Raw genomic sequence first — 17292 nt, 5'->3', positions numbered from 1 at the left:
TTTTTCTTTCTTCCCATTTATTTAATATTTCCTAATATACATATATTTATTTGCATATTATTTTTTTTCTTATGCCTGTTCTAATTAGAACAGGCATACACTTGTAAAGGACATAATGTCATGGCTGTCTTGAGTTTCCAATCATTTCTACAACTCTTATTTTTTGTGATAAAGTGATTGGAGCACATACTTGTTTGTCACAAAAAACATTCATGAAGTTTGGTTCTTTTATGAATTTATTATGGGTCTACTAAAAATGTGACCAAATCTGCTGGGTCAAAAATATTCATACAGCAATGTTAATATTTGGTTACATGTCCCTTGGCAAGTTTCACTGCAATAAGGTGCTTTTGGTAGCCATCCACAAGCTTCTGGCAAGCTTCTGGTTGAATTTTGGACCACTCCTCTTGACAAAATTGGTGCAGTTCAGCTAAATTTGTTGGTTTTCTGACATGGACTTGTTTCTTCAGCATTGTCCACATGTTCTCAATGGGGTTTAAGTCAGGACTTTGGGAAGGCCATTCTAAAACCTTAATTCTAGCCTGATTTAGCCATTCCTTTACCACTTTTTACATGTGTTTGGGGTCATTGTCCTGTTGGAACACCCAACTGTGCCCACGACCCAACCTCTGGGCTGATGATTTTACATTGTTCTGGAGAATTTGAAGGTAATCCTCCTTTTTCATTGTCCCATTTACTCTCTGTAAAGCACCAGTTCTATTGGCAGCAAAACAGGCCCAGAACATATAATACTACCACCACCATGCTTGACGGTAGGGTGGTGTTCCTGGGATTAAAGGCCTCACTTTTTCTCCTCTAAACATATTGCTGGGTATTGTGGCCAAACAGCTCGAATTGTGTTTCATCTGACCACAGAACCTTCCTCCAGAAGGTATTATCTTTGTCCATGTGATCAGCAGCAAACTTTAGACAAGCCTTAAGGTGTCGCTTCTGGAGCAAGGGCTTCCTTCTTGCATTATAGCCTCTCAGTCCATGGCGATGCAAAACACACCTGACTGTGGACACTGACACCTGTGTTCCAGCAGCTTCCAATTCATTGCAGACCTGCTTTTTGGTGGTTCTCGGTTGACTCTTGATCATCCTGACCAATTTTCTCTCAGCCGCAGGTGATAGCTTGCGTTTTCTTCCTGATCGTGGCAGTGACAAAACTGTGCCATGCACTTTATACTTACCAACAATTGTCTGCACAGTTGCTCTTGGGACCTTAAAGGCCTACTGAAACCCACTACTACTGGCTCCAAGTGACTTTCCTGACTTGTTCAAGTCAATGATTTGTTTTTTCAGATCTGTGCTGAGTTCCTTTGACTTTCCCATTGTCACGTTTGTAACCGAGTCTAATGACTGCATCACATGAGCCCTATTTAAATGGGCTCAGAGAAGTCAACAGGTGTCGTCAATCATAATCACTCACATGAAGTTAGAGGTCATGCCATGAAGCTTATTTGATTTGATTGTAACTTTTGTATATCACCAAAATTGATAATGTATGTTGCTGTATGTATACTTTTGACCCAGCAGATTTGGACACATTTTCAGTAGACCCATAATAAATTCATAAAAGAACCAAACTTCATGAATGTTTTTTGTGACAAACAAGTTTGTGCTCCAATCACTATCACAAAAAAATAAGACTTGTAGAAATGATTGGAAACTCAAGACAGCCATGACATTATGTCCTACACAACTATGTAAACGTTTGACCACGACTGTGTATGTGTATATATATATCCATCCATCCATTTTCTTACGCTTATCCCTTTCGGGGTCGCGGGGGGCGCTGGAGCCTATCTCAGCTACAATCGGGCGGAAGGCGGGGTACACCCTGGACAAGTCGCCACCTCATCACAGGGCCAACACAGATAGACAGACAACATTCACACTCACATTATATATATATATATACACACACACACATATAGATATGTATACATATATATATATATATATACATACACATATACCTACATACATATATATACATACACATATATACTGTATATATACAAACAAACATACTGTACATACATATATACTGTATATATACATACATATATAATGTATATATACATACATATATATATATACATACATACACAACATTAAGTATACTTAATATTTTTGGCCACTGTAAAATACACTTTATACAGTGCATAATATTGTACATATAGTACATTATGCTAGATCCACTGGACATCCATTGCACCGCTGGGGCGGGGCGGTCCCCTCCAAGGTTTCTCATTGTTATCCCATTGGGTTGAGTTTTTTCTTGCCCTGATGTAGGATCTCAGGATGTCGTTGTGGCTTGTGCAGCCCTTTGAGACACTCGTGATTTAGGGCTATATAAGTAAACTGATTGATTGATTGACATACTTAGACTTATTTGCCATACAACTAGATGGAGCTCGCGTACCAGTTTGAGAATCACTGGTCTAGATAATATTTAGTTGGTGTAAATTTTGCTCCAAAGTCACATTTGACCCCCTTTATGCAAAAATGGTTCATTTGTGGAGGCTAATAAACCCCTCCATGCCTCACCCCAGAAATATATATCCTGATCATTGCTAAAAAAAAAAATTCCAGACACAGACAAAAATGGGACTGTTGGCGGGAGGTTCCAGCCAACAGTCTCAGCACAAGTGAGCAGAGCGCAGAGGCGGTGACTGGGAGAGAGCATGTACTAGTATGTCCGTCACAGTGTGATGTCACAAATTGCCCACTGTCATAAAGTGCGTTAAGAGGCATCCAAAACGGCTTGAATTATAAAAGGAAAAGGGGGAAAATACGGCAATTTAACCTAACAATTTTAATGGCTCCGTTTAGTTCAATTGGAAAAAACTCTTAATGAAAAGAACACAGCAAATATTGAAAATCTCATTTAATTACACAAACTGATACACAGTACAATCTGTTTGCCATCTACAATATTTTGTAACCTCCCACTAATTTGCTCCAAAGAGAAGCTGATTATTTACTATTTAGGGAATTACACAAAGTTTACAGGGAATCATAAACGCATGCATTTTATGTGAAATGTGTCAAATACTGTTCTGCTTATTTAAAAAGGTTGCACTTTGTTTTTACATTTTTAAAGACTTCCGCTGAAAACACAAGCAGTAGCGCTTGGCATCATACATGTATCTTAAGTAGTGTTGCAACTTGCAATTAATAACTGTGCATAGATTTGATCATGTATTTCTACAAAGCCCTGTTTAAAAGTGCAAATGTTTAATAGCTTGCTTCACTTTGTCATTGTAGTCTGCATCTAGCCAGACGCCTCACATCTTCTGAATAGTGTCAAAGCGCTTTGAAGGTAAAAAAGCCCTATACAAGTACTATCCGTTTACCATTTCCCCTCTGAGATGACATGCTCAGGAGACGCCCGTTTAAACCACTCGGCCCAGGAGCCGTCATAAACGCACACCCCCGGGTGGCCCAGCAGGTGAGCGCCCAGAACGACGAGACACGCTGTGACGCCAGAGCCGCAGGTGGCCCAAAGCGGCTGGTCCAGTTTCACGCCAGCCTCCTTGAACAGTCTGGACAAGTCGTCATTGGCCAGATATTTTCCGGAGGCGTCCAAGAAAGACGTGAATGGCATGTTGACTGCACCGGGGAAGTGGCCTGGCAACGTGCCTGTAAAAAAACATCAAAATAATAAACAAAAACAAATATAATGAAAGCATTTGATTACATTTTTAATATTCCAAAACATTTTTAAAAACACATGACCAAAACCAAGATAAGTAAACCCACATCTGACATATTAACAAAAATATGTCCAAGACACAAAAAGTCCTTTAAAAATGTTTGAATATAGCCAACATGAATTTATAAATTAAAGCCTTCAAGATTTTAAATCATAATGACACTAATCTGTTTGTGTAATTGTAGTTTAAGTGCATGTGTGGCTGTATTGATTCAATAGTAGACCAAATATGCATTCTAATAGACCATTATTCCAGTAGATGAGCCAATATTGTTGTTTAAAGAAGTTGTGATTATTTAATTACACCTTATATTACAGGTGCATTATACATTATTTTTTTTAAAGTTTGTTAAACCATTGTGAACAAGTTGGATATTCAGGACACATTATTATTTCCATTATTGTTGTTATGGTGCCTTTTCTGGAGATTACTTTCTTATGAAATCTGACTGGATAACCCAGAAATCTCTAACCTTTTCTTCTTCCAAGAGCTACTTTTACAAAAAGGAAAAACGCAAAGAGCTACTCCTTTTTTAAATGTTTATTTCTCATAGCTTATTTTAACCCTAATATAAGGGAATACGCTTGTTTAGCCAAAACATGTTGGTATCCAGAACTCATATTTTCTATAAAAAATATTTTAGAACATGGAGAGGTGATAGAAGAAAGGTAAAACAATAATACATCTATTTGTGGTAGCATTGGAGAAAGTTATGTACAAATTTCACTGTTGCATGTCATTACACATAACTGTGGTGCACTCAAGGACCCTCAATTAAAGTTAGAAACCGAGGCATCACTAGTTTTTAAAGACCGGGGGGTACCTAACTCCCAGGAGATGCACAAATAATAATATAATAATAATGATATATAATCAGAATTCATATTTTCCACTGATGATTATGATAACCCTGTGTATCAGCTAATCTCTACACCAGGGGTGCACATTACGTCGATCGCGAGCTACCGGTCGATCGCGGAGGGTGTGTCAGTCGTTCGCCAGCCAGGCATTAAAAAAATAGTCCTAAAAATGAGCGATCATAAATCTTCACTATGACGTCACTTTCATCACTTGATTGACATTCACGGCACCTTGAGGGTCTTCTGAGATGACGCTGGCTGCTGCCAGCTCATTATTAAGAAAAAATTACCGTCAGGAAGGCGAGAAACACTTTTTATTTCAACAGACTCTGGCGCCGTACCTGTCGTCAAAACTCCGAAGACCGACTGCACAGTTCCTGCCTTCACAATAAAAGCTCTGCTTCATCCTGCCTGTGCTAAGAGTCTCAGAAAGCTGGCATGCACAAGCTAGCAAGCTACGGAGTTTGCCGCCGATTGTATTGTAAAGGGTATACAAAGGAGTATGGAAGCTGGACAAATAAGATGCCAAAAACCAACCACTTTCATGTGGTATAGGACAGAAAGGAGAACTTTTTTCCTCCTCCATTTGAAAATGCGGACGTTATCATCACTACTGTCTGATTCCAGTCAATGCAAGTCATCAGAATCAGGTAATACACCAACTTATATTCTGGTCTTCATGAAAGAAAGGAATCTATATGTGTTAAACATGCATGTATTATCATTAAACACCTTTAACTTGTTAACAATATTAACTATATGTGTTAACAATGCTTGTATTATCTTTAAACACCTTTAACTTGTTAACAATATTAACTATGTGTTAAACATGCTTGTATTATCATTAAACACCTTTAACTTGTTAACAATATTAACTATATGTATTAAACATTCTTGTATTATCATTAAACACCTTTAATTTATTAACAATATTAACTATATGGGTTAAACATGCTTGCATTATCATTAAACACCTTTAACTTGTTAACAAAAACATATATTTCATAAATAAGTAAATATAAATTATATATATGAATGAGATAGATCCCCACGACTTGATCAATTGAAAAGTAACTCGCCTGCAGAAAAAGTGTGAGCACCCCTGCTCTACACTATGAGGTGAACATTTGACATCTTTATAATGATATTTAAGTGAATAATGACAAATTCATGACAGGGACTGAAAAATATCAGCTGGGGGTCATGGAGTTTAAGGGGGTTTCAGAGATTTTACCATTTTTAAGATGCTTTGGAAATTTACCAACAGTTTCTATCTACAGTATTAGGTGTTATAGCCCACTGGCCGACCCAATGTGCTGTTAATAGAATCACTGATAAAGACGTAATATTTGATTGTGAAGCTGACAGTCCGCGCCTTGAATTTTTGTGGAGATTAGTTGCGAATGGGAAGGGCTGTTTCTGCCATGCATTTACGACCAGGCAAGCGGCAAAATCCCACATCCTTCACCACTGAGAGCGGTGGATCACCCACTACTATGGATTCCATTAGTTTACCGCAAATGCAGACTCCACGTTGGGTTTCTCGTTAAAACTGCTGTTTCCGCTGGAATGAACCTGTCAGGGTTTGTAGTTGTCCTGCCTCGTTAGCTTTAGCCGCGCTAACTTCATTGAGTGTGTCCCACCCTTTGATAGGCTGACCATACGTCCTCTTTTCCCCGGACATGTCCTCTTTTGCGGGGGTGACAGGGCGGGGTTTCTTAAATGCCTCAAATGTCCGGCATTTTGAATTAGGGTTGCATGTATTTTCAATGTACGTCCAGGGTTAAGTTAAGAAGGGGTTAAAAAAAAACAACTGAAGGTGTAAACACGTAGCAACATTCGTGAGGGAGGGGCAGAGACACAGAGCGAGAGAGCTAGTGAGTGGAGAGAGACATGAGAACAAGAAATGCCGAAACATAAATGCAACTTCACGGATGATTTGCGGGAAAAGTATTTGTGTTTTCGTCCTGGCCGTACACATGGGAAGCAGAATGCACTGTGAGCAAAGCAGGAACGTATATATCTGTGGCAAATAAAGGGGCCAAAGATCTTCAAGCCCATATCGACACTACAAAGCACAAAACAGCTGTGCAGGGCGAGAGTTCGTCCGCTGTTTTTTGTTTAAATTTAATTAACTTGTTTTGAGGCATTATTTATGTTTAGATTATATACAAGAGGTTATTTTGAATATTTCTACCTCTGCACTTTTTTTTTCCAAAACTTTGAATGTTACAGAATATAAGTGTGACTTATTTTGTTATACTGTCAAGCAGTGTTGGTGTTAACGCACTTTTTGTGTTTTTAAATATAATTTTTTTTACCATTTGTGGCCCACAGCTAATGTTTTAAAGGCCCACGGCACATTCTAAAAATACTATTAAAATAAACAAAAACATAACAAAAGTGAAATAAAAAAGCTTAAAGGTGAAATGTTGACTACTAAAACAAAGCTGTTTTTTTTCTTTCAAACGGTCATTGCTCAAAACATAATATTGAATCAAAATCAATGTTATTATGAATTATTGACCTATCAAAGGTTCCGATTATTTCACATCAAATATTCCACTTTGAAAAATATTTTTGGTGGAAGATTTTGCATATTTTGTGTGTTTGCCATAAAAAACATAGTTTTGTTTGACAAAAAAGGGCGGAAAACAAACAAACAAAAAAAACAACATAAAAAAAACTAAAACATTTTGAAATGAGGAATAGATCTGAAGTTGATGTAGACTCCAGAGATTTAAAGGCCTACTGAAACCCACTACTACCGACCACGCAGTCTGATAGTTTATATATCAATGATGAAATCTTAACATTGCAACACATGCCAATACGGCCGGGTTAACTTATAAAGTGCAATTTTAAATTTCCCGCAAAACTTCCGGTTGAAAACGTCTATGTATGATGACGTATGCGCGTCAATCATTGAAACGGAAGTATTCGGACACCCTTGTATCCAATACAAAAAGCTCTGTTTTCATCGCAAAATTCCACTGTATTCTGGACATCTGTGTTGGTGAATCTTTTGCAATTTGTTTAATGAACAATGAAGACTGCAAAGAAGAAAGTTGTAGGTGGGATCGGTGTATTAGCGGCGGACTACAGCAACACAACCAGGAGGACTTTGAGATGGATAGCAGACACGCTAGCCGCCGACCTCACCTTGACTTCCTCCGTCTCCGGGCCGCCGACCGCATCTATGATCGGGTGAAGTCCTTCGTCGCGCCGTCGATCGCTGGAACGCAGGTGAGCACGGGTGTTGATGAGCAGATGAGGGCTGGCTGGCGTAGGTGGATAGCTAATGTTTTTAGCATAGCTCTGTGAGGTCCGGTTGCTAAGTTAGCTTCAATGGCGTCGTTAGCAACAGCATTGTTAAACTTCGCCAAGCTGGAAAGCATTAACCGTGTATTTACAGGTCCATGGTTTAATAGTATTGTTGATTTTCTGTCTATCCTTCCAGTCAGGGGTTTATTTCTTTTGTTTCTATCTGCAGTTAAGCCCGATGCTTTCACGTTAGCTCCGTAGCTAAAGTGTTTCGCCGATGTATTGTCGTGGAGATAAAAGTCAATGTGAATGTCCATTTCGCGTTCTCGACTCTCATTTTCAAGAGGATATAGTATCAGAGGTGGTTTAAAATACAAATCCGTGATCCACAATAGAAAAAGGAGAGTGTGGAATCCATTGAGACAGCTTGTACCTAAGTTACGGTCAGAGCGAAAAAAGATACGTCCTGCACTGCACTGCACTCTAGTCCTTCACTCTAATGTTCCTCATCCACGAATGTTTCATCCTCGCTCAAATTAATGGGGTAATCGTCGCTTTCTCTGTCTGAATCGCTCTCGCTGCATTGAAAACAATGGGGAAATGTGAGGAGCCTTTCAACCTTTGACGTCACGCTACTTCCGGTACAGGCAAGGCTTTTTTTTCAGCGACCAAAAGTTGCAACTTTATCGTCGATGTTCTCTACTAAATCCTTTCAGCAAAAATATGGCAATATCGCGAAATGATCAAGTATGACACATAGAATGGATCTGCTATCCCCGTTTAAATTTAAAAAAATCATTTCAGTAGGCCTTTAAGCGTTAAATATAAAATGTATGTATGCCCTGGCACACCATTATCATCATTTCATGACCCAAGTAAAACACTTTTTACAGTTTTATACTGAAATAAATACACCTAGAACTTATTAAATAAAAACATAGAAAAAACTACCAGCAGCGGTAAAGTTTAGATCCATGAAGTAAGGAAGAAAGTGAATTAATGTTTATAACTGAATACATTTACATATGTATACACATTTGTTTTCTTTTGTATTATCTTTTTTAATGAATTAAGTAATGTTTATGACAACCTTTTTCCAAAACACAATATAGAATGTGAGATATAACAGGATAATGCATACATTTGTCATGTTTTCAAAACGCTTACAAAAAAGTGGGACCCCATAAATCTACTGTGGGACCCCATTTTTATGACTTGATGGGGTCCCTGGGACCCCATTTTGAAAATTCCTAGCGCCAACACTGCTGTCAACAGAGGAGAAAAAATGCTTTATTTAAAAAAAAAAAAAAATTTATAAAGCAGGTTCGAGTATCATTGGCAAATGTTCACCTAGTGCTGGAGTGCTGCCCGCCTTGGCACGCATATATGTGTCCTCTTTTTGGGATTTCAGAATATGGTCAGCCTACCCTTTGAAACAAAGATATTGCAAAGTTTGCATGTTGCCGTGCAACTTGTTGGCTGCTGTTTGTAATATTGCCACACCGCCGTCATGTTTGCTTTGGTAGCGCAGTCCTCCATTGGTGCTTTGGTCTTCCATTTCCGAGGAAAAGAAGGGAAGAAGAAGTCCTTTCCGTGTAGAAACATTAGTATGCTAGCGGATTTATTGGCTTGTGTGCGCTCCAATTAGGTCACACACTGAGGTTTCAGACAAAATACATATTAGTGTGGTGTCAAGAGATTAACCGTATTTGCTGGACTATAGAGCGCACCGATATATAAGCCACACCGACTAAATTTTAAGGGGAAAAAACGTTTTCCGGACTATAAGCCGCATATGTATACGTAATGAAAGAGTTATTTACACAGAAAGATTCTGTAAATGTTTATTTACATATTTTAATTGTTTCCAAACGGTGCCTGTAACACGGCAGATCAAACAAAACAGATCATCGTCATGGACCCACGAGCTGCGGAAGCTAGCTCTCCAATCAGCTAAACATACTCAAAAACTACACTGTGATGTTTTGGTGAATTTACTTGGGAATTTGTAAAACTGAAACAATACAAAAAGAATGCCATTCTAAGTTAATACTAACACACTCGTAAACGTGTTAGCATATTATCTATTGCTAACGATGCTGACGTCTTTACATTACGATGGCACATACAAATATGCATGAAAACACTCCTACAGACATCACACATGAGACGGTTTAGTAAGTAAAAATTGTTTTAGTTATATTGTAAAACTTACAAACGTTGCTTGGAGTGATGAATGAAGAATCCATACGAGTACAAATGCTAATGGACGGTTAGAAAAATGCACAGTACTCCGGTTGAAAAAAACAAAACACTACCGCTAAAAAGAAAGGACACTGCAGCACCTGCAGTGAGCGAACTCGTCCAAAAGATGGCGCCATAGCACAAACAATAAAATACCTCATTGCTAGTTTTTTTTCAAAACACTTTATTATGGCCTTCAGCGGAAAAAAATCCATAAATTAGCCACACCGTCATATAAGCCGCAGGGATCAAAGTTTAGGAAAAAAGTAGCGGCTCATAGTCCGGAACTTGCGGTAGTTACAGGTACTTTCTGATTACCTGTACCTCCAAAAAGCGTCGTATTGGCATTGGAACATGTCTATATTTAATTGATTTCTAGCGTACCACTAGATGGAGCCCACGTACCACTACAGTTTGAGATTCACTGGGCTAGAAGAATACCGGATCTCCGATAAATAGGTTGTATCCAGTCACCAAACCAACATGGCTACTGTGGCGCAAACAAAGTGCGAACTATCTGACTATGCCAGGGGCATAGTCAGATTTTAATGGCATTACCATTAAAATCAAATACGAGCAAAAAAAACAAAAACTATGCAATGGAATCGCTCTCTATACGTTATCAAAAAAAGGTTTATCGAGTGAGATCAAGGATTATCCGTCGGTCGAGTTCCAAGACATGTCGAACTATCTGGTGCTCCAGACGTCATTCTACAGGGCAAAACAGATGAAAACTTTTGAAAAGCATGGAGGTTCACAACTACTTTGTGTGTGGCTGGGTCAAGAAAATAAGTATAGTGCATGCATCGTTTTAGCTCTAGTAGGGTTGCATTTCATGATTTAACTTCGCGTCGACAGCCATGTTTGTTGGCTTATTGTTGCTACACGCGGCGTTTACGAGTATGCGTGTCTTTACCAGTCTTTATCAAAAGATGTCAACATTGTGTATGTGCTGAAAGCTTCATTTATGATGGCTGCCTTTGGAATAAGCTTAACTCTTTTAGGTTTTGCTCAAAGTTGATTTCTTTTATTTAGACTTGCCGAGTTTGCGCTCTACAAAACACTCGTAGCAAAAATGCGTTTTAAGAACTCAGAAAAAAGAATATCAAAATAATACTTAAATAGGAAATACTGAACGTTAAAAGTATATCAAACAAACCTTTAACAAAGTGATCACTGCAAACTTTGCTTCCTTGGTCTGAAATGTGTGCCTCTTTTTTTGTCATCTTGCGTAAAATCTTGACATCCTTCACCCTTCTTGATTACCTCTGGAGGAATTTTTTTAAAAAACATCCTTTTCGCGATTGCGATTTGAACGGTTCCAACAGTCTAAAATGTGTAATAATTTTGGTTGTGCTTACCAACCTCGAAGCAATTTTATTTGGTACATGATGTAATGATAAGTGTGACCAGTAGATGGTAGTCACACATAAGAGATACGTGTAGACTGCAATATGGCGCCAGTAAACAACACCAAACCTTTAAATGTTCCATTGAAAATAAAGAACAGTACACACAGCACTCAAATATCTGTCAAAATGTTTTAGTATGACTTTGAAGCTGCTTGATGGATTGTCGGCCCATTACGGCTACCGTAGTCAGAGATACTATGGTGCGTGCATAAGGACCGCAAAATGGCACCCATTAGCAGACATATTATTTGGCGTTTTGTTTCACAATATTATGCAAAAGCAACTTTTCTTACCTTCTGGTACCTGCTGATGTGTATTTGAGATCTGCATAAGTCCTGAAAATGTGCGCACATTCGTCACTGTAGTCCGTCTCACCATAGTCGATAAGCTTCTACTTTTTCTCTATCTTCTTGTTATGGGACATTCATCCTCTGCTGTTGCCATTTCTAATATAAAGTAGTGTAAAGTTCTAACTTATATCTGGCTATGGAAGCACTAAAAACTACCAGTGCAGTGGGTTTACATAATTCACCCACGGAACTTTAGTTATTAGGGTTCCGGTCGGATGTTTTTTCTCGGGACACATTTCCGGTGATGTTATTGCACTAGTGAGCCACGGATGAGAAGATGCTGCTCCGTTGTTGATTACAGTAAAGTCTGAGGGGACAAGCGGTAAAAAATGGATGGATGGATGAATGTCAATAAAACAGTTAGCTCCATCTTTTGACACTTCTTCCACTCCCGTCCTTGCACGCTACACCGCTACAACAAAGACGCTGTCGAAGGTGAGCCACGTAAATAAGACCGCCCACAAAATGGCGCATCCTGAAGCGACTGTCAGAAAGCGGCTTGAAGATGATCTGTAAAACATAATCTATGCCAGTGTTTTTCAACCTTTTTTGAGCCAAGGCACATTTTTTGCGTTTAAAAAATCTGGAGGCACACCACCAGCAGAAATCATTAAAAACGAAACTCAGTTGACAGTAAAAAGTTGTTGTCGCAATTGTTGGATATGACTTTAAACCAGACCTGGGCATTCTGCGGCCCACGGGCCGCATCCGGCCCTTTGTACGTCCCTGTCCGGCCCGCGTGAGGCCAATCATAAATTACAAAATACATTTTAAAAAGTATCTATCTCGAGTGTGCAATACAACGGTGCTGATTTTGTTTTGAAAAGCGTTATTTGTATGACTTCCGTGTGGACGTATGCTCGTGCGCGCAGCGGCAATCACAAATTACAAAATAAATTTAAAAAAACATCTATGTCGTGCGTGCAATACAACTGTGCTGCTTTTATTTTGAAAAGTGTTATTTATGGGAGGTTCGCCCGGTTATCCCAGAGACGCTAAAAAAAAGAAAAGGTGATGACGAATGGCGTGTTTTCAACAAGACATGGACTGCCAAGTAAAGGTAAAGCCGTGTGCTTAATTTGTGGTACACATGTTGCTGTGTTTAAAGAATATAGTGTAACGACCTGCTGAAGTTGATGTTGTGTTCTTGAGTTGCGTAAATGAGGAGTGAGGATATGTGCGTGTGGAAGGAACGAGATAAGTTGAGCTGTGTTAGTATAGCTTGCTCGATAAAAGTTTAAAAAGAGCGTCAGACTTGGTGTGCACTTTTTCTGGACGCTACAATTGGTGGCAGAAGTAAAACTTTGCGCATACTGCACTGCTCAATTGTGTGCGCAGCCTGCCACGTGAGGGCAGAGAGAGAGAGAGAGAGAGAGAGAGAGAGAGAGAGAGAGAGAGAGAGAGGCAGTGTCTACAGGTGCAGCTCACGCTGCTTGCCATGGGGGAATTCCGCCCTCAATGAAGACTCCCATGGTTTGATGGCAAGGCGAACTGGGAGGCATTTCATCCCACTTCTGACATCAATTGTAGAGTCCAGAAGAAGTGCACACCAAGTCTGACGCTCTTTTTAAACTTTTATTGAGCAAGCTATACTAACACAGCTCAACTTATCTCGTTCTTTCCACACGCACAGCTATCCTCACTCCTCATTTCCGCAACAGCAACGCTTCCTCCTTCTTCGCCAATCACCTTACAGGCGTGCTACGTTCACAACAAAGAGGATGCAGGATAAAGTGACAGAAATTGAAATTTTTGCATTGTATTATACATCAGGAAGTGTTGTGTAAGAAAGTGTTAAAAAATAAAACCATCAAAAGCCATCTGCTTTTGTATAAAGATAAGTTAGGTTAAATGAAAATATTATTATTTTTTATCTTACGGTATATCAAAAATAATTTAAGCAAAATTTAATTGAAATATTGTCGGTGTGGCCCTCCAGCAGTGCTCGGGTTGCTCATGCGGCCCCCGGTAAAAAATTAATTGCCCACCCCTGCTTTAAACCATAACAAAGCATCACTATAGCTCTTGTCTCAAAGTAGGTGTACCGTCACCACCGGTCACATCACGCCGTGACTTATTTAGACTTTTTTGCTGTTTTCCTGTGTGTAGTGTTTTAGTTCTTGTCTCGCGCTCCTATTTTGGTGGCTTTTTCTTTTTTTTGGTATTTTCCTGTAGCAGTTTCATGTCTTTCTTTGAGCGATATTTACCGCATCTACTTTGTTTTTATCCTTCTTCGTGGGGACATTGTTGATTGTCATGTCATGTTCGGATGTACTTTGTGGACGCCATCTTTGCTCCACAGTAAGTCTTTACTGTCGTCCAGCATTCTGTTTTTGTTTACTTTGTAGCCAGTTCAGTTTTAGTTTTGTTCTGCATAGCCTTCCCTAAGCTTCAATGCCTTTTCTTAGCAGCACTTACCTTTTGTTTATTTTTTGTTTAAGCATTAAATACCTTTTTACCTGCACACTGCCTCCCGCTGTTTCCGACATCTACAAAGCAATTAGCTACCGGCTCCCACCTACTGATATGGAAGAGTATTACACGGTTACTCTGCCGAGCTCTAGACAACACCAACACATCATTTGCAGACTAGAATTACTGGTTTGCAAAAAATATTTTTTACCCCAAATAGGTGAAATTAGATCATCTCCCACAGCACACCAGATTGTATTGCACGGCACAGTGGTTGAAAAACATTGATCTATGCAACATTTTGACCAAAGAACCACCATTATTATGTAGACCACAAGCAAATGTTTTAAATTTTGAAAAAAATCATAATATGACCCCTTTAATGCGCCTAATAATCCGGTGCGCCTTTTGTCTGAAAAAAGACCTGACTAGACCTGCTCATCGGCAGTGCGCCTTATAATCCGGTGCGCCCTATGGTCCAGAAAATTTGGTAATTAATTGTTTTTAATGCATGTAAACATGCCAAGACTGTATGTGTATCAGGTGGTGATGTTGGGTTTAAGGTGGGATGGGGGGCCCTTTAAAGGCCTACTGAAATGAAATGTTCTTATTTAAACAGGGATAGCAGGTCCATTCTGTGTGTCATACTTGATCATTTCGCAATATTGCCATATTTTTGCTGAAAGGATTTAGTAGAGAACATCGACGATAAAGTTCGCAATTTTTGGTCGCTGATAAAAAAGCCTTGCCTGTACTGGAAGTAACGTGGCGTCACAGGTTGTGGAGCTCCTCACATCTGCACATTGTTTACAATCATGGCCACCAGCAGCGAGCAAGTGCCCCTGGCTGCAGCGCAGCGACAGCGGTTCGGACCGAGAAAGCGACGATTACCCCATTAATTTGAGCGAGGATGAAAGATTCGTGGATGAGGAAAGTGAGAGTGAAGGATTAGAGGGCAGTGGAAGCGATTCAGATAGGGAAGATGCTGTGAGAGGCGGGTGGGACCTGATATTCAGCTGGGAATGACTAAAACAGTAAATAAACACAAGACATATATATACTCTATTAGCCACAACACAACCAGGCTTATATTTAATATGCCACAAATTAATCCGCATAACAAACACCTCCCCCCTCCCGTCCATATGACCCACCAATACAACTCAAACACCCGCACAACACACTCAATCCCACAGCCCAAAGTACCGTTCACCTCCGTAAAGTTCATACAGCACATATATTTCCCCAAAGTTACGTACGTGACATGCACATAGCGGCACGCACGTACGGGCAAGCGATCAAATGTTTGGAAGCCAAAGCTGCGTACTCACGGTAGTGCGTCTGCTATCCAACTCAAAGTCCTCCTGGTTGTGTTGCTGCAGCCGGCCACTAATACACCGCTTCCCACCTACAGCTTTCTTCTTTGCTGTCTTCATTGTTCATTAAACAAATTGCAAAAGATTCACCAACACAGATGTCCAGAATACTGTGGAACTTTGCGATGAAAACAGACGACTTAATAGCTGGCCACAATGGTGTCCCAATATGTCCGCTACAATCCGTGACGTCACGCGCAAACGTCATCATACCGAGACGTTTTCAGCAGAATATTTTGCGGGAAATTTAAAATTGCACTTTACTAATCTAATTGGCATGTGTTGCAATGTTAAGATTTCATCATTGATATATAAACTATCAGACTGCGTGGTCGGTAGTAGTGGGTTTCAGTAGGCCTTTAAGAGTCTTGTGTATGTGTGAAAGGTGGCAGAATTTGGTGCTACGCCCCTGCGTGTCATTATGATAAAAACAAAGAACTAAAGTACCCTAATAAATATCCTTCTCTTATATGGCAAATGTTTGCAAACTAACTTACCAGAGTGACACAATGGAAAATAATGATAGTAGGGTTGTTATTTCATGTGTTAAAAAAGGTTATGAGGTGGACTCATAAAAGTATGTTCATGTTTCTTCAAGTGTATGATCTCATTGAGAAACAGAAATGCAAACTTTACATTCTAAACAGTTAGCTTCTAAACGTCAAACTAAACCGTTATAATGAAAAGCCTGCTCAGCCTGCTCACCCTCCCTCGGCTCCGGCTCGATCCCTTTAAACCTGCCCGCAGACCTGGCGTCCACAACTTGCACCTGCTTGGTCCTGATGTTGTCCAGCATGTCCTCATAGGTCTTCACCCACGTGGGGTTCGCGCTCACCCGGAAGTCCCTGGGCTCCGGCTTCACGTGCTCCGCTGTCACGGGCCGACCCTCGGCGAGCCAGTTCTTCATGCCGCCGTCCAGCACCGACACCGCGCCGTGCCCGAACAGCCGGAACATCCACCAGACGCGTGGGGCGCTGTACGAGCCGAAGCTGTTGGTGTCGTACACCACCACATGAGTGTCGTTGTCGACACCCAGCTCGCCCACGTAGCGTGAAAAGTGGCTGCTCGAGGGCAACATGTGGTCGTACGGCGAACTGCGCTCGCTACACTCGTCTATGTCGAAGAACGACGAGCCCGGTATGTGTTTCTCGGCGAATTCCGCTTTGGGATCCCGCTTGGTTATGGGTAGGTACCATGACGAGTCCAGCACTCGAATTTTGGAGCCGACCAGACCGTTTTTGATGGCGTCTGCTAGCCATTGGGCCGAGACCACAGCGCGAGCTTGTGCCGCCATGACAGTGCGTAGGTACACAATGTGACCACTAGAGGGGGGCGGAGAACAGTCGGCTTGTAAAAACACAAGAGAGAAGTGCAAAGTAACCAACCATACATCCATCAATTTTCTACCGCTTGTTCCTTTTGGGGTCGCGGGGGTGCTGTAGCCTATCTCAGCTGCGCATGGGCGGAAGGCGGGGTACACCCATATTAACCCAAAAATGTTTGAGTCAGAAACACACATTGTGATTATTTGTACTATATGTTCTTTGTATTAAAGTCTTCAACAGGGGGCAGTGACCCCAAATAGGTCCACAGAGGGTTTTTTATATTCCCCACGCCATTTTTACACAAATAAAAATGTCTTCAAATAC

At 40.3% G+C, this 17292-nt stretch overlaps 1 protein-coding gene across 1 annotated transcript; it reads right to left on the bottom strand.

The window, feature by feature from the left end:
- Window positions 1-2881: 2881 nt before the first annotated feature.
- On the bottom strand, window positions 2882-17035 carry LOC133642974 (3-mercaptopyruvate sulfurtransferase-like). The gene is made up of 2 exons (XM_062037397.1): window positions 16349-17035; window positions 2882-3651 (listed from the first exon to the last, which is right to left on the bottom strand). Exons 1-2 carry the CDS (start codon window positions 16935-16937, stop codon window positions 3362-3364), a joined length of 879 nt encoding a protein of 292 aa, XP_061893381.1. The 5' UTR covers window positions 16938-17035; the 3' UTR covers window positions 2882-3361.
- Between the last annotated feature and the right edge of the window lie 257 nt (window positions 17036-17292).

This window comes from Entelurus aequoreus, linkage group LG25, assembly GCF_033978785.1.
Source record: "Entelurus aequoreus isolate RoL-2023_Sb linkage group LG25, RoL_Eaeq_v1.1, whole genome shotgun sequence".
NCBI lineage: Eukaryota > Metazoa > Chordata > Actinopteri > Syngnathiformes > Syngnathidae > Entelurus > Entelurus aequoreus.
This window is presented reverse-complemented; position numbering and strand designations above follow the sequence as displayed.